The sequence below is a fragment of the Zosterops lateralis genome, assembly GCF_965231275.1.
Source record: "Zosterops lateralis genome assembly, chromosome: 8".
Taxonomy (NCBI): domain Eukaryota; kingdom Metazoa; phylum Chordata; class Aves; order Passeriformes; family Zosteropidae; genus Zosterops; species Zosterops lateralis.
Genome location: NC_139768.1, coordinates 34,811,874 through 34,830,300, shown reverse-complemented (window position 1 = coordinate 34,830,300; position 18,427 = coordinate 34,811,874). Strand labels below are relative to the sequence as shown.

The 18,427-nt window shown below is 39.6% G+C and overlaps 1 protein-coding gene across 1 annotated transcript in view; it reads right to left on the bottom strand.

Moving 5' to 3' along the window:
• CTNNA3 (catenin alpha 3) overlaps positions 1 to 18,427 on the bottom strand; it is a gene marked incomplete at its 3' end in the record, with an annotated part of 410,569 nt that overhangs the window by 123,022 nt on the left and 269,120 nt on the right. Inside the window, exon 11 of the mRNA XM_083865913.1 lies at positions 2,774 to 2,930. Coding sequence (XP_083722039.1) covers positions 2,774 to 2,930 — 157 coding nt within the window. The remainder of the gene's footprint in view (positions 1 to 2,773; positions 2,931 to 18,427) is intronic.

The following is an 18,427-nucleotide window of genomic DNA, read 5'->3' as shown; positions in this document are numbered from 1 at the left end:
AATTCTCCTTCTCTGAGTGCCAGTGGGACAGGCAGGATTGTCAGAAATAATTGACCTCTCAATAAGTCAGAGAAGAAATTTAAAATGAACTTTAAAGCAGGCAATTCTCTTGTATGATGCAGTTCTGAACTACCAGAATCACTAGGGAAATTGTGTTTATTGTACTTCCTAAGAAGTGTCCTGTAAATCTGAATGCAATTCTGACACTGCAGGATTCATCATTTCCCTCACCACCTGCAAACTCAGCAACTCCAACTCACATGCGAGGAGCTGATGTGCCGGCACAGCACAGAAACTGTTTTGAAAGAGATCTGTTATTTAAAAAGGTATTTCTCACCCAGAATGCCCAAGTTGGCATGAGATGTACAATACTAATTTCTGCAGAAAAAACAGGGCTGTTAAATGCCAGTTCTGGAGTTCCTTTCCTTTCAAACACAATGCAAAATCCTCAGTGCACATTATCTTCTCTAATTACAGAATAATTTCCAAAAAAAGTGAGATACCATCTTCTATTACACTTCTAACCTTTCTATTTAGACAGAGCAGTATATGAACAATTTAATCTTTCAGAACACAGTATTGGTGCTAATACCCTGTGGAATAAACAAAGAGTGACTTGCACTGTTCCTTACAATTACTCCTAATATTTACTTCTTTGTACATGAACTAGTAAAAAAAAAAAAAACCAAACAATCTTCCCAAAGCAAAAAGGTGACATTGCCATAGAGAAACATCTTTTCAACAGAGCACTTAAGAGCAAACATGATACTTGAAGTTTAAACAAATTAAACATCTGCCAAAGGGTCCAACAAAGCTTACAGAAAATGTCCTACACACATTTTAAAAGCAAATACACTAAATGTTCATCTTTCTTGGACCTCATGGCATGTATGCCTATACATCAGTGCTACCTGAATTAGTTTCTGCTTTTACTTAATGTGAGATATTGCCAATCATACAACTGTGTTCAACAAAAGAATGTAAATGCACGAAAAAGCCAGGAGTCTTCTCTGAAATGAGCAGCTGCCCAATGCCAGATTTTTCTTTTACACAATGATTATTGGAATGCTTACTTTTATTCAAGTCCAAGAAATTTTGTGAAAAAAAACCCAAAACTGAAATGTGCCATTTGAGTGAATCATAGCTGCACAGATAAAAATAATCATTATGCTCAATGAATCTGACAGAAGATTTTTAACCTACTATGAAATCTCCTGAGTTTTAAGGAGATTCATGTAATTTATTCATTAGCAATTGAATTGTTTCATCTCTTTATTAACAGCTTTAGGCAATATCTGCATAAATTTCAGGAAATTTCAGAAACAGGGAAGATTTGCACTATAAACAAGAGGCACATTCGTAAAGTACTTCCATCAAAGGCTAACTTAGACAGGGAGAAAATAATTCTCAGGTTATGCTTCTCTGTAGTAAGATGCTGAGATACGCACAGGATAGTACCTGTGAATAACTAAACCACACTTCTACAGTCAGACCTAAGTCGCTTGCCAGGTACACCAACTGACCTTGTAAAGCACAGAGAACTTCCCTGCCCTGAGGAAAACTCTGTATCCCACATCAGCAGACCCACAAAGGCCTTGAACAACCATCTCTGCTCATGTTGTTTGCACTGTAATATCCACACCCTGATCATAAGAAATGAACACCACTCAGTTACTGGGACTCCACTCCAGCAGCTGCCAGTCCCCACAGTGATGATAGCAAAGAAGCTTTAGAGCAATGAACACTCAAATTCTGCCCCCTTCCACGCAAGAGCCTACCCTCATGTTTAATGAGCAAAGCATAACTTGGGAACATGAACTTATTTGTGACTTCACTTACAAAGGTTTTAAACTACTTACACCTGCACAACTACTCATGTTTCATACTGCTGCATAAACCAAACAGTCCTAACTAATGGAACTAAGCCCAAAGGACATGCCCAAAGAGAAATGGACAAGCAAGGCCGACTGACCAGACACACGCATAGAAATTTTAGATTTAAGGCATGAGAAAAACCTTTCCTTCCTTTCATCTTATGTTACTTTAAGAGAAATCAAAACGTAGAATTGTACAAATTTACACGTGCTTCACAATACAAAGATGTCTGAACTATGTCTATGAAGGTATACTTTAACAGGAGCAACACAAAAAACAGGCACTGTGAGAGTGAAATGTTTTTGTTAAATACTTTTCCTCAGTGAGGGCAGAACCTTACTCCAGAACTGGGATCTTTAAACTGCAAAAAGTGAAGCAACTGTTTTCTGGCTTCTTTTTAAATGCTGAAGACACTCACTGCTTCAGTAAGTACAGTTTACTACCCAAGGTCTCTTCACTGAAGAGATCTGTAAAAGTACATTTTGTGTGACAAATATCTGTGACACTGAAAATTCCAGAAATTCTACTGTGCATTCCACAGTAACTGGAACACAGGGTATCACAAGAACCTCTTGATTAAGATATATGCACAGGGATATGCACTTCCTTTCCTCAGAAACTTCTCACAGCTGCAGAGAGGATTTGAAACTGCAGAGGTAAATGAAACTGTGGGGGTGGATAAATGTACCCCTGCCAAACCTACCTGGTCAGCCCCAGGGACTTCTGCCCAGCTCTACATTGTGCACAGCAGGAATATCCCCTGGATGGGGATATTTTAAATAGCAGCAATGGTTTCACAAATCATTATACAACCTCATACAACTGGTTGTCTATTGAAAAGTGATGAAGATTTTTCAAAGCATTTGAAAGAACAACTGCAGTCTGAAAATTATCATACCTGAAACAGCAAGGAAATCATCAATGCTCGTTATATCATCCACAGCTTCAGTAAGAACACGGATGTGATTCTCCCACGTACTCCTATACATCTCCATGTTGTTTTTCACAACTTGACTTTTTGGTCTGGCAGCAAGAGCTAAAGCAGCATTAATAACCTGTATCAAAAACAGATAAAATCAACTAATTTTTTTTTTTCAGAAATCAAATATTATATTTTACTTAGCATAGCAAAGCAGCATTCCTGTTCTCCAAACAAAACGTTTGCTCAGCTTTTGGTTCTGTTCTCAAGCACAAATCAGTCAGATGTTTCTTAGGTCAACTTCCATTTCAGCTGCATAAATTAAGAAGCTGATGGAAGAGGACAGCAAAATCCCACCACTTTGGTTTTAGTTGGAAAATCACACTGTCCCAGCTTGCAAGATATCAAATACAAGGAGGTTTTTACTCACACGCACTTCAGGCACACACTTACCAGAAAAGCAAGTATCAGTTCCAAGTTTAAGCTCTTTAACATCAAGAGCTTGTTATGGAGTACCCCCACTGAGAGAGAAAATATCAGCCTCTGCCATGTAAAAGTGAGAGGTTTTGCCAGAACAACAGGTGTGTCTACATAACACATACTACACCTAGATAAAAGCAGCAGACTGGTTGTGCTGAATCAATTCAGAATAAAACCAGAAATTATATCCACATGAATAGGGTAATTTCATCCCTTTCAGAAAAGACTAACTGAAGATGCAAAGACTGGATCCCAAAGTGTTCGTTTCTAGCTAGAGAGCTTTCTTTTCCTAATATGGAAGTTTATTGATGTTATATACACAAACATTTTTAAATTAAACTAATGCATATGCCAGGTAGAAGCTGAACATTAACCTTGCACTTTTCTTTTTTTTTCCTTCTGAATACTGCTTATTTATCAAGGGGGAAGGATTTCAAAACAACCAAACAACAAGCAAAACATAGGGAGAATAAAAACAACATACCCTTGCTGCTGAGCATGGGAGAGAATTGAAAAGCATAGGAAGAGCAGCAGGAAAAGAAGAAAAAAAAACCCCAACATCCCAAATGAAATATATATAACAAGTTATCTTTCGATTTCTGAAAAAGGAAGAAACACTTCAAATTGAACACTGGCCCTGGTAAGAGTCATAAAAAGACTTTGCAAGATACTTTAACAGATCAGAATATGGTGGTGAAGTAACAATGAGAAATCTGCCTTCCCCATTTTGGTCAGCTGGGTTCCTGACGTGGTAACAAACATTTGTTACAGTACAGGAATCCTGATACTGCCAGGAGCAAAAGGCATCAAGGCTGGCATCAAACACACACCACCTCCATACTGGGGGGCATTTTTATAGAAGTGGGGATGCAAGCTGTAATTAATAATTTTTACAAATTCTAACTCTAAACATTTGAAAATGTTGGAAAACAGGCTTCCAGCAGTCAGCATGTGTATTTCTGTCCAAATCATACATTTTGTTAGGATGCACAACACACCCAAAAACTCAATTCAGTGCCTATCCCTGTACAGTATCATACATACAAGGTATCACCTCCAGTTTCTCTATTTCAATAGCAATAGCCAAGATACATAAATTTCCACATGCAGAGCAATATATAAAAGTCCATTTCTGTCTAGCTCTACAGCAGTTTCCCCAACACTTCTTTTAAAAGTAAGAAATTCATAGGAGTTGAGGCTTTAACTGTTTTCATTCCTATCATGCTTGATCCAACTTCACAGGATCAATTTTATAAGCCAAAGGCTCGAAATTTCACCTCAATAATTCTTAGGTCACATTGGCCCTGTTTTGATTTACCACACTAACTAGTTTAGGTTTTAAAATGTGTCCATCAAGACTAAAATACTGAATGGGTAATTTCTAACTTTTCTGTTTAAGCCCCTAATTAGATATTAGCTGAAAGTCAAACTCTATTTCTGGTTGAATACAATAAAGTATTTTTCTTGCTCCATTTTCTTCTTTGTTTTGGCAGATTTACCAGGTTAGCTCTGCCAAAAGCAACAATGAGACTGTGCAAAAAGCTGATTCAGTATCAGAACCAGCATCCTTTATCTTGGCAAAGATAAAAAGAACCAACTTTCGTCTCACCACATGAAATAAAGAGGTGAACTGCTTGGGAAGATCACCAAAACTGTTACAGAATGTAGCCAATTTTATCAGATGGGTGCATGTAGAAATTCTGATGACTCCAGATCTCTCTGGAAATAAAGTGCCAAAGCCCGCGGTAACTCCAGCCCAGGCAGGTGGGCACCCTGCTCTAACAGCACAGAGACTGCACTGGCACATCTGGTGGGCTGAGGCTGCACCAGGCTGCTTCCAGCACCTCTAACCACCCCAACCAGCACAAACCAGAGCCCTTACCTAAGACTTCCCTCAGGAAACTTGCAGCTACAAGTGAAATCAGGTCCATCCCACACAAAGGCAGCTAATCCTGAATTAATATTAAAGGTGACACTGTTCCTTATGGTTTTCCTGGTAAATTGCTCTAACCCTTAACATCCTATTAAGAAAATACTTAATTCCACTTTGCATAAGCATGAATTCCACAAGTGTGGAAACAATTCATAGGAAAACATACCACAGAACAATTTAGACTGATAGCAAGGAAATCAAAATCATATCATATCATATTACAGGGTGCACTGATGTCAGAGTCCAGGGCATCCCTCTGGATGCTCTGGAAGGTCACAGACCTTGGCAGAGAGGCCTGAGACCTAAGCAAGAGGGTCTGGAGTCTGTCCAGGGGAATTTGAGACCCTGGCACAGAGCCCAGGAAGACAGAGGCTTTGATTTCAGTCCATGAGAAAAACTTCCAACACAGAGAGGAAATCCAAGTCACAAATGTGTAACAGACAGTAGTGTAGTTAATCCCTGGGTGGAAATTTTTGTAGCTTTGGGGTTTTTAGAATGTAGGTGCAGGGGAACAAGATGGAGGATTTAGAGTGGTACCCTGGGTTGTTCTTGTTCTCCCTTGGCATCCATTTTCTGCAGTGACGTGGGCACAAGGTAGTTTGAGGGGATTGGGTCAGAATAGAGATGACCCTTCCAGTATAGGTACTAGGCATTGGTATGAAATTGTAAATAATAGACACGTAGTTATCTGTATAAGAGGCAGCGACCTCCCATCACAGGGGGAGTCGCGTCGTGTCTGAGCTGCTGTGAACACCTTGGCCGGGCACAGAGAATTGTAAGATAAGAATTAATAAACACGCGAGAAAACAAGAAAAAACAAGACCTTGAGACTCTGCTTCATTCTCGCACCAGACTCAAAGCCATCAGAGGGCAGAGGGCAAAAAAGACCCACCAGAACCACCAGCCTGACTCTTGGGCAAAGAAAACCAAACCTGAGAATTGGCGTCCCTGGGTGGGCACGAACCACCAACCTTTCGGTTAACAACCATAGACCCCATGCCTTTGTCCTGCCTGCAAACCACATCAAGGTACAAGACTTATGACGCAAGCAAGGCTGCTGAAATTTGGCTAAGCACAGACCTACTGAAAGCTTTGTTCTATCTGGAACTGCCCCAAAGCCATGATCCACATGCATGGTTCAGACAGTGTACTCTCAATCTGGCCTAACAAACTTGAAGACAAACGATATAGCATAAGTAAAATGAAGACTTTAAACCTTTTTCTCCTGTAAAAAGAAGAAAAAAAAAATCTAAAAAAGGAAAAATAAACTTCACACTGGCACATACTCAGACTCACCAACAAGATACCAGATGGAAATGCCACTTTCTTCAGCTTCACAAAGTTTATTAACTTTTCTACTTGATTCCAACTATCATTTATGGTATAGATTTATCATCTGAATTGGCCTCAAGAAACAATGAGAGCAAACCTCATCAGAAGTCCCTGTTTCACCACTGCTTCCTGATCTAAAATAAGGTTAACATTTGTTACTGGCTAATTAAATATAGCATTGTTCTACCTTATAAAGCATATTGGGCTGTTCAAATACCATTATTACTTTTTCTCTATTTGTATTTCTGCACACTGTCCTGGGTTGCAGTGTAGGATGTACACAAAGTATTTATTCTATCACCATCTTCATGAACTGTTGAAACCAGGTGGGCTAGTGTTTTCCCAAGCCCCCTGCCTCTTCTGCTAATGGCCTTTGGGGTGTCTTCTGCTAATGGCCCATTAACGCCTGGCTCATGAGTCACAGGTTACTCCCTCCAGGGGTTATCTCTGTTTAATGGGCCATCAAGGACTCACTTCACACTCCTCATGCTATCGTGAGATGCTCTGCCCAGGGGGAGGAGCCAAGCATTCTCACCTGGATATAAGCTGGTATGTGGGACAGTGCAAGAGCACTTACCCACTGGATTCCCAGAAGACCAGAGCTACCAAACCCTTCTACAAGATCACTGCTTCAAGAAGAGCACCTCACCTGAACTGCTTCCACCATCCTGCTCAGGTTGTATTCTGACTCTGTCAGTGATCCTTTGTGTTATTGCATTTATTTTATTTTACTTTTACCTTTTTACCTTTCTTCTTATTAAATTATATCTCTGACTTGGAGCCTCTTATTCATTTTGCTTTCAAACCACAACACACACAAATATCACAATTCATGTTTCCAGAAAGCTGCTACTACTCCAGCTCACTGCTGGGGCATTTCACTAGGAGCTAAATTACCAATTTTCAAATAAATCCTTGGACTTGTGAGCAGAACCTAGGTGAGGACAGCATCTGCTATTATTAGCTGCACAGCAGTAATATCCATATGTCCTCATCAAGTCCAGGGTACATCATACTCTATATGTTCCATCAAATGAAAACCAGTCTCTGAAGTTTAACAGTGCACTGATTACACAAGTTGAGAGAAGCCTGAGGACACAGCAAAATGAGGACAATAATAAGATAATCCTACCTTCTTCTAACTTCTGAACAGCTGGTTGCTCCATCAAAAAACAGGTAAGTTAAAATGAAATCTGAGGTGTGCACAGGACATGCAGCTTTCACGGATATACTCCTGTGCACAGTGGGCTAAAACAGAACGTGTGGGGAGCAGAGAAACAAAACACCAAGACCATGCCAGACCCACGAGCCCAGAGCTGGACACTTCACACAAGCAGCTTTGTCACCCCTTTATGGCAGAAGTTACAGCCTGGGGACAGCAGACATCCATCCTGCCACACCAGGCATGGGAGAAGTGTTGAGTGAGATGGTGCCTTTAGAGAAGGGTGAATCATCCAGCCCAAGGCCAGGAAAAAGGAGACAACCCAAGAGTAAAAGCGCATATGTAGGGTTGGATTAACATTACAAGGGAATGATTTTACAGTCTTTTGATTAAAAAAAAAAAAAAAAAAAAAAAAAAAAAAAACACCCCAAAAAACCAAAAAAAGCAATGGCAACTACCTGTTATGGCAGTGACTACAGCAGAAGAAAACTGGAAATTTCTTAAAAATTAAATATAAGGATATTCTGAATACCAAAATCTGTTAGTCCCTCTAACCAAAACAAGAAAAATACCTAAATTAATAGCTTGGGTTCTGTTTGGTGATTATCTTTCTTTTTGGATAACAAGAGCTGGTCACCCAGCTTTACATTCACTTGCACATCCAGCAAATTAATTTCCAACAAAATTAGGTGGGCAAATACATCAACTTGACACAGTAACAGCAGAGCCAAGTTGAGTCAAGTATTTCTCAAATATATTTGAGAAATTTACCTCCAAAAACAGAAGGGTCAGTTCTGCTCTAGCAGCTACTACAGCAAAGCTGAAGGAGCTCACCCCAGGATAACACCATTTAGAACTTGACCAGAGTTTTTCTACAGTAAGGTGGAACTTTGTAGCTCCATATTTTATTGCTAAAGGAAGTGTAACAGGATGGTCATACTCAACGTGAACAATACATCAATGTGTCATTTGAGTTTGTCATTTCTAGAGATTAGAATTCATGTCTTTGTTTAAAATCAAAACTGTTCTATGCATCTAACACTGATCCCAATTAATTTATGTAATGTGACCGGTTTCTAAGCATACCTGAACAAGATTAATTAAGGTACATACACAAGTAACACAACAAAACACAGAAGAGTGGTTTCTGAGCTTTTAGAAGGTGATTTTTTTCCAAGCTGTTAGTAAACTAACTACCTCATGCTACATCACAAAAGAAATTGCACTGCTTGGGACTGTAAGGAAGAAAACTCATGTCCAGCTGGTTCTGATGGAAGAGAACCTGAGGTTCTTCTTCCTTCTTTGAAAACTTATCACCTGAACATGAAAAATCCAGTCCTGCAGCTGGGCTGGAGTAACATACTCCTCATGACACAGTCTGGGAAGCAGCTGGCTGGAAAAAGACTTGGCACCTGCTCCATGCCAGCAGCATTGCCCAATGACAGCTGAGCTCAAAGGGCACAGCCATGGTGCAGAGGAAGAAGTGACACTTGCTGGATCACACCTGGAAAAGCGTGTCCACGTGTCCCATTTTGGGTTCCCCGATACAACAGAGACAACAATAAGTAAGGCACATGCAGCAGAAGGCCACCAAGAAGGTCGTGGGCTGGAGCTCTTACCCTGCAAGGAGAGGGACAGAACTGAGCTTTTTCAGCCCGGGGAAAAGGTGGCTTCAGAGGGTCCAAGAGTAGCCCTTCAACACACAGGAGATTACAAAAACAGCACAGACAGGCTCTTCACAGCCATGCTTGGTGGAAGGGTACTCTGGCAGCAATCAGAGGGAGGAGCTGATGAGAGACGGCAAAGGAGCAATTTCACACCAAGGTCAGTCAACTTGTGGAACAAGTTGCCCAAACAGTCTGTGCAGTCTCTGCCCTTGAATTTTCAACACTTGACAAAAGTTTAGAGAAAGGCCAAGAGTTCAGTTTGAAATTGAGCATTGAAACAAACAACTGTGAGCAAAAGGCTGTAGACATCCTAAGGTCCCTTCCAACCTGAAGTACTGTTGTTGTGAAATGCAGTTACAGAGTGATTATATGATAAATACTGACATCAATTCCTTCTGGGGCAAGTGACACACTACCTCAGGGTAATCTAGGAAAGGTAATAGAAATGTAAACAATGCAACAACACCAGGACGGGATTTCCTAGATCACTACTAGGACACAATGGTTCTACTAAAGAAACCACAGAAACATGCTGGCACTGTTATTTTTGTTCTTTCAACACAAAATCGTGCAGAACTTATTTCTGTCAAGTTGCACCTTGTATTTCACAGTGGGGGAGCTTAAATATCCAGACATATCCAAGCTCTGCAAAAAAAAAAAAAAAAAAAAAAAAAAAAAAAAAAAAAAAAAGGATCTATTCACTACTAAGTCAAAAAACAAACTTGGAAGCAAAAATCCCACAATAATGTTAAAAAGGTGCAAGGATATGTGACACTGTTGCTTTGGCATCTGGCCTATAAAGTGATTGCAGTAACCCAGATATGAAAAACCCATAATAATTTAAAAGCTTTGAAAGCTGAATATCTTGTATACAACATATTTAATTGTAAAATGTATTTCAGTCAATATAAATAAATAAAATTTAGGTCATGTTGATAACAGCTCTAGACAATACAGACATATCCTACTCAAGGGCTAAATGCATTCCAAGAGTAAAAAAACTACTAGGTATATTTTTTAATAAAACTGACTTGAATTGTTTTGTAAATTCAAAAGGTAAACTCTAAACCCCACTGGAAACAGCTGAAAGTAGATGCAGAGTAAAGGGATATTGTTTAATTGTTACCTCAAAAGTGACGTATCAAGACAAAGTATGGTTGTACTTCCACAAGAAATTTTCACCCATTTCTGATGGAGAATTTCCATCCACAGCCCACTCCTCTCCTCACAACATCCTGGAAAACGCTACCTCAGCCGCATTATCTAGTCCTTGATAATTATGAGGAGATAAATGTACACATGGTACATGACCATAAAGTTTCACATTATGTTCAAGATTAAGACATCTACTGCTTCTGAGAGAGACTCAAAAATCCAACAACAATGACACAATAAGAACTCAGCAATCCCTAAAATACTATATGCAGTGGCCAAAACAATTAAGACAAATTATGATCTAAAATAAAATTTCAAAGTCCTATTTGCAGTCTCTACTTTGGCAGAACTAGTATTTAAAGAACTCACTAAGATTCTTTCTCCTTTCCCACAATTTAAAAAGCAGGAAGGAGGGATCTCACTCAAGGCTCATGGTTTAACAGTGAACATTACTTGACTATATTTGGTAATAATTTGGAGAAGTTATATATGAGTTTACTTTTTCTGAGAATATGAGGCAACTTGAAGCTCTGCAAAAAACATCCTTGAACAAAGAGTTATATTATCTCACCTTAAAATCTAGCAAAAACCTTCTTGATACCAACAATTAAAGGAAGATTAAACTTCTACATGGTTATTAGAAGCTACTGCCAAGGAATTTGTGACTAAATCAGGAGCACACAGATAAAGCAATCCCTCAAGAACAAACAGGACTGTGGGCAAAAAGGCAACCCAGCAATTCTACGAACATTATTGATCTGATACATGAGGCAAGAAATTTGACAAAATTCTGCATGGCTTTGCTCCTTGTGTCTGGGCAGTAGCTGCCAGTAATACACAGAAATACGTTATCATTACACCAGGATAAGTTTTTTGTATTTTACTTTAAAAAATTGTGTAATTTCACTCAAAAGCAAACCTTCCAACAAAGTCTAGCCCTACTGAGAGGCATGATGCATTCCTCAGGAAGAAAACCAAAACCACACACATCAAGCAATCCTCTCAAGCTCCTCTTGCCCCTGTACACACCTGTTTTGGCTCTACATAGGGACTACACACACTTCTGAATGAATTTGGAACCCTTCTACAGAAAAGGCACATGAAGTTATCTTTCACAAAATGATCATTTCCATTCGTTTAGTTGTCACAAAATGTCACAAAAGCACAAAAGAACTGACAATGCAGTTAGATGTTCAGTATTTACATTTGAGTGGATAGTCACTCTGTTTTTCGGATACAAGACAACAGAATAGGCTGAGCACTTAGACTGATTCTTAAATACATCCAACAGCACTTTTTTTCCAGAACTCACTCACTTGACCTGACAAGTGTAGCAAACAGCAAATCTCAAAATATACTGGGCTCTTTTGCAGGTCGGATTTCAGGTGTCTGATTTAAATGGAACCATAATTTCAGTTACTTTTGTGCTTTTAGTTTGCACTACTGAAACTCAAGTTAGGAGAAAAAACATTTCTCTTTCTGTCTTTTTGAATACAATGTCTGTAAGTGACCCAGGGAATGTTTTGGATAAGATATTCATAGGTATGGGGGTGGATTACACAAATTCCCTAGTTTATTTCAAGAAATGAAAGTGCATTTTTTGACTCAACCTAAAAACCACTGTTCCTCCAACTGTATTTTTTGTAGTAGCTATACACCCATTATCCAGGATGTCACCTAGGATCCACCGAATCAGAACACTGGGCAATTACTTTAAATCATTTTAGCTACTGTTTGAATGTTCTACCTAAGAATTACTTTCTTGTAGCCACAGTTTGTATACGTGGAGGCAATTAGATTCTGCTCAGAAAGCCACAGAACATTTTACCCAAGTTTATCAAGCCTTGAGCAATGCATTCTCAAAAAATGCTGATTTCAAGATAAGCATATTTTTAAAATGGAAGGTTAAAATAATCCTCAGGACTTACTGATACATGGAAGAGGAAATAAAAGTATTCTGAGTTCTGCTTGTAATGGTTTTGAGTATAAAATAGTTGTATCTTCATCAGTGCTCCATCCAGACCTGGAGCTCAGCTACCTGCAGTTCACTATAAACATATTTACTTTTCTGTTCCTTCACAAAGTCTCTTCATGCAGCAAAGCTTTTTAGAGATGCAAACATTTTCCACATTTTCTCTAGGCCGTGTAAATGCTCTATCACAGCACAGCAGCAGCACCAACTACACTAGGAGAAAACTTCTTCCCACAGGGGATAACTAGGTTTGCTGATCAAACTGGGACAAGCCATGCAGCCACCAGCTCACATTACCCTCCCACAGCTATGGTACAGCTTCCCAGCACAGGCAGGCATAAAGAAAACTCTCCAGGGAATTATATAGTCTAAGGACTTTATCTCAAAAGATGTTCAACATAAAAAGCCCCCATGTCTAAATACAACACCCATAATTATCAATCAAATTAGCTGCATTCTAAAATTACAATATAAAACTGAAGCTTATGTCATTAACCTTCTGTTTATTGGATTTTACATTTGAGTAAATCTTTAGTCCAATTTATAACGTAATGCATATAGGACAGAAAGGTCCTTATAGACTATTCATTCATGTACCAAACTTTAGAGAGAGGAAATAAAACTGTAATGGAACTGGAAGAATTGCAGTATAACTACACTACAGTTACAGTCCTTGAATATTTGGTAAGATGAATACACATATGGATTACATCTATAAACTGGGGAGAAAGGACATCATTAAAGCTCAACATGTATGACACAATTATTGCTTCATGTACATTTTTAAGTATATTATACAAAATCCCAACCAAAACAGCAACAAGAAAATACAAATGATCTATTAAATTAGTATTAATTAGTTCCTCATTTGCTCTTGGGATTTCTAACAAAACCATCACCATTACAACCAAAACTAATAATTTAGTAATTATCTAAATGCCAGTGCCCTTAATTTCTTGTAACATCTGTAAGCTATGGTATGGTCTGAACTGAAGAAACAAAGAGCTGAAGCCAACAGCGAGCCTTCAACCTCGCACAAAAACAAGTTACTGAATAGACAGAGAGCAGAAAGCTTTAGTAAAGTTACACAGGGACAGGGACATGGAGGTAAAAAATCCATAATGTGCCTCTGGAAAGAACAGGTAGAAATAGTCTGGTGAAAACGTGGAACTCACAGGCATCCTCAAGTATATTCCATGTCATTCACACAGTCAGACAAACTCCAATTGTTCACCTGTTTCTGCCACAGTCAAAGATCTAAGCAGCAGCAAACACTGTCAGGTCCTTTCTGGTCCTGGAGGTTTTTGCTGTCCTCCCCAGGCCTCACTCCATGCTCCTGGCCCTCACTGCAGACTTCAAAGATCTTGCTAAGGCTTTCCTTGCTGCAGCCTACAAACACTCCGACCTTCCCAGGCTGCTCCTTTCTCCCATTTCAACACAACTGTGAACAGACAAGCCAACAGTCCATGCAGATCAGATTCTTTCTCTAGCAGGATTATAACAACACTCAAATGATGTGTTTGTCTTCACTTACAGCAGGACCAGCAATGGAAAGAGCATGCTTTTTAAGTTAAGTAAGTAAGAACATTCAGTACTTGTGGTTTAACCCCAGCCAATAATTAAGCACCACATATGAAGCCATGCATGCAAGCAAAAGGAAAACAAGGAATTCCCATCTTCAGGCATACATTCAGCCAACCCCAGGAAAACAGGGCTCCAGCATTTGGTTTTATACACAAAGTCATGTGTGCTTGTTCTGATGTTCTTCTTATAGTCACGTGGTTAGAACACTCTCTACAGTACACCCTCTTACTGACAATCAGAGCAAATGCTCCTGTGCAGGACAACAACCACCATCCTGTTAACCAGCTCTCATTTCAATTCCTGCCTATCAGAGGCTACATGGGATAACAGTTCAATATTCAAGGAAGTTACTGAAGGGGACAGTTAAAATCCAGAGTAAGGTTATGGCATCCTAGCCAAACATATTGTCTGCATTTTTTCCTGCTAGGATGCCAACACTAGCACATGTCAAACAAAACATGAAAACCAACACTACCAAAGGTTTTCACAGAGCTCTTAACAAATCCAAAATTATCTACAAGTACATATCAAGTTAGTATTTTGTAGGCTACACAGGAACTAAGAATAGTTTTTAAAGTACTACAATCCCACGATACACATAATGGCATGACTTTATCTGAAAACTGAAATTTAATTCTCACCAATTCATCACGTAGAGATATACTGTGGGGGAAAATAAGCTTGGTAAACGCCACCTGAAATTACTCTGTTTGCAATACTAGCAAAAGCTTTATGATGTAAAGCAAAGCTTTTCTAACTCAGAATAGCAAATTAAGGCTCTGCCCCCATGTCAACAATAATGCACAATCATTTAAGAGATACAGGAAGGAAACAAACTGCTGCTGTACCTGCTGCCTTTACTGTTACTTTCAAAGCTGCTGTGACTTTTCCTAATTACTTTCAATTAGGAATTTAGTAAAGCAGGCAGTCAAATTGCTAGGCATTTTTGCAAAAATGAATGCAAAATGGAAGTCAGAAAATCCCCTTGCAGATCTCATAATCTCTCTGCCACATTTAATGACATTATAGCATTGTAGCTGCACTTAAAAATCATGAAAACACAAGAAGGGTAGTCATCCATTGCCTTGAATTTGATTCTACTACTATAAAACCATTTAGAAGTTCTTTTTAAAACCGTGGAAGCTCAGATACATGAATCAACCAAATTTTTAAGATGTGCCCTTTCACCCCTGTTCAGTTCAGATACTCCACAGATTGATGGAATGGTAGGGGCTGGAAGGGATTGCTGGGGGTCAGTCTGGTCCAACTCCCTGCCCAGGCAGGACCACCCAGAGTCAGCTCTTCAGGACTACGTCCACATGATTCTCTTAATGTCTTCCCTCAGAGCTCTGCCAGAATTTCCCCAAATTGCTCAAGTCTGACTCTGCACAAAGGGCAAGGGAATAGTGTGCAGGGAATAAAAAGAAATTGCTGTGCCTTTGCTTTCCAAGCCCATGCAGAAGGCAGTAGAAATCTCCAGAAAGCTTGTTCTGCAGCTGCAGCTCATAGGACACAGAGGCACACACAAGGACATGGATCATGTAGCCCATCTTGTCATGAGTGCAGCTACACCAGACCCAAGAATACTTCATCCACTTCCCCAAGTGCTTGCCAGACTAAGTACTTCTATCTGTTCCTCATCTACATCCCTAGGTGACTGCAAGGTGCTGAGTATGCACAAGAATCCCCATCACACTGCCAGTATTCCAGCTGGAAAACATCTCCAGTTTAGGGGTAAAGCTGGTAACAGTCATGCACAACGTCCCAGAACTAAACATTGTCAGCTGGTTCCAGCGATCAGTGATTTCAGCTCCTTGCTTCAACAAGAGCAGTGAATTCCATTGTCAGCCTATGCTATTTGCATCTCTCTATTACTGCATGCTACAGCTATTTACATTTTTGGCTCTTTACTGCTGTCCATTCCTCTCTTCTGAACACCATGTAAAATCTCCATCTCTTAACAATGGTATTATTTTGCTGTCTTGTACTACTCTAAGCTTTCCTACCCATTCCCCACTTTGCCTTCCCACTTCCCAGACTCAGTAGATGGTTTTTTACCACAAGAAGTCTCTAATAATGATACCTTATTGCCATTCTTTCCCTTCCTGGCATTTTGCTGTAGGACTGTCACCAACAAAATGTAGCACCTCAAACTAACTTAGAAATTCAGAAAAAAAGGATGAACTTGATGAGATAAAAAAAGAAATACCATTCTAGGAGAAATACTTTCAAGTTTTAAAAGCAAAGGGAAAAATTGTTTATAAAACATTCATAACACTTTGTGCAACATGAACATATAGTAAATGCCCTCCAGCAACTTTAAAAATCTCAGTCTCATGTCTTTTGTCCACTGACTGAAGGTGAGGCAAGAAGAGGGTAACACAGGGCAGCTTCTATATTGCTACAGAAGCCGAGCCTACTCAGGGTTTGTATTTTTGCTTACTATTACAAAGTGAAAATTTGTTGAAGATTCTATTCTAACACAACAGATGCTGGAAGATGAAAGTTAAGATTGAAAACCTCAAGGCATTTTGTAATTAATTATTCTCACTCCAAGTACTATCATAAAAGAGCCAAGCAGTCACAGCCAGCATGAGACTTTCAGGAGTAAGAGTAACAGTGGGGGGAGGTTCCCCCCCTTCAAACTGTTTATTAGAGAAGTTCAGGCCCAAGCAAACATCTAAGTCTATTTGTACAGAAGCACAAAATACTGTGCCTTTCAACACATTTTGTTGTTCCACAGCTTTAGGATTCATAGTATCCCAATAAGCTTGCTATGAGGTTTTGAAAATGACAAAACTCAATTTCCATAAATTGAGCAAGATAATATCCTGCAGATACTAGTGTCAGTACATTATGCTAGGGGACATAAGAAAGACTTTTTCCTTGTACCACTTGTCATATAGCCAGACAGTTGGTTTTGTACACACTCCTCTAGCGCAGCTTGCCCTTCACATCAACACTGCACTGCTCTGATGGTACAGAGCACCATCCATCCAAACAAGGCCACACATCATTGTATCAACTGAGGACCAGAGTCACAACTTCTTCCACACAATATCTCCTGGTAACAACAGCTCTCCACCAACCCTGGACACTGCCTTCTGTTACCAAAGCTGTGCCACTGCCAGCTCAGGCTGGCATCACTCAATGAGTCTGCAGTGCCACCAAAAGCAGTGACTGTTCCTCTTCCAGACTGCCCTCGCTCCTTTCCCTTGAGGCAGGCAAGGCTGTTCAGGCACTCACACAGTAAACTCCACTGCACAGCTGTCCTGAAGGAAAACTTCACCTTCCTGCTTCCCAGGTGCATTCACAGCAGTTTCCTGATCCAGACTGCTGAGTGCAGTGACTTCCATGTGACTGCTACTCCATGAGGGCAGGGGCAGAAAGGAGTGTTTGGGAGCAGAGAGGGAGGGAAGTCTCCAGCAGCACTGATGCTGTAAACCAGACCAACTGGCTGTGGAGCCAGGATATAGGAGAAGGAGCTAAACATAGGAGTACACAACAAGTCTACCATAGATATCAAGGCCAGTGACAAAATCCTCACCTTCAGCAGCACTGTGTGTGAACTTTGCAACATGGTGAAAACCTGCATGAAAACCATCACTTCACCAGAGCAACTTTCCTTTCAGAAATAGTATTACTAAGGCACAATACATCCTTTCAATTAAACTCTCCCCTGAAAGGCTGGAGATGACACCCAAGAAGAAGTCTGATACTGCTGGATACTAACATCTCTTTTCTGTCTTTTAAAGCAGATGGTAGAGAACTCATTGATTTGCTATGTTCTCCCCCATTACTTCTGCTCTGTATTTGAAGGAAATTGTACTAATACAGATAAAAGGAGGTGCCACACAGATGGTTCAAGCAAGAAAACGAAACTGTGGTTATTAAAGTGATGCTGGTGAAGAGTTTTTATGAGGCTAAGAAAAAAATATTCTTCAGTGTCCCCCACTATTTAATGAGCCAGAGCAAATAACAAAATGGATGATCGATTTTCTCTCATGAAATAGTAAATATATAGGAAATGCAAATTGCTAGCTTCAAAAATCCACAGCATCATCAAATACATACTTAAACTCCAATACCTGAAAAATGCAACACACTGAAAGATCCTGCCCACTGATTAACTATCAAGTCTTATTTTTGTGAACAAGAATTTTCATTTTTCCTATTACCTGCTACCTAGAAAATTATACAGAAGGAAAAAATATCCATTTGTCTGTATCAACAAAAAAGGGCTAGACAATTTAAGTGCAAATCCACACATAGCTCAAAGGAAGAGCTAAATTCTTCCATTCATATTCATAACAGAAAAACACAAATACAATGTTTAATTTTGAGAAAA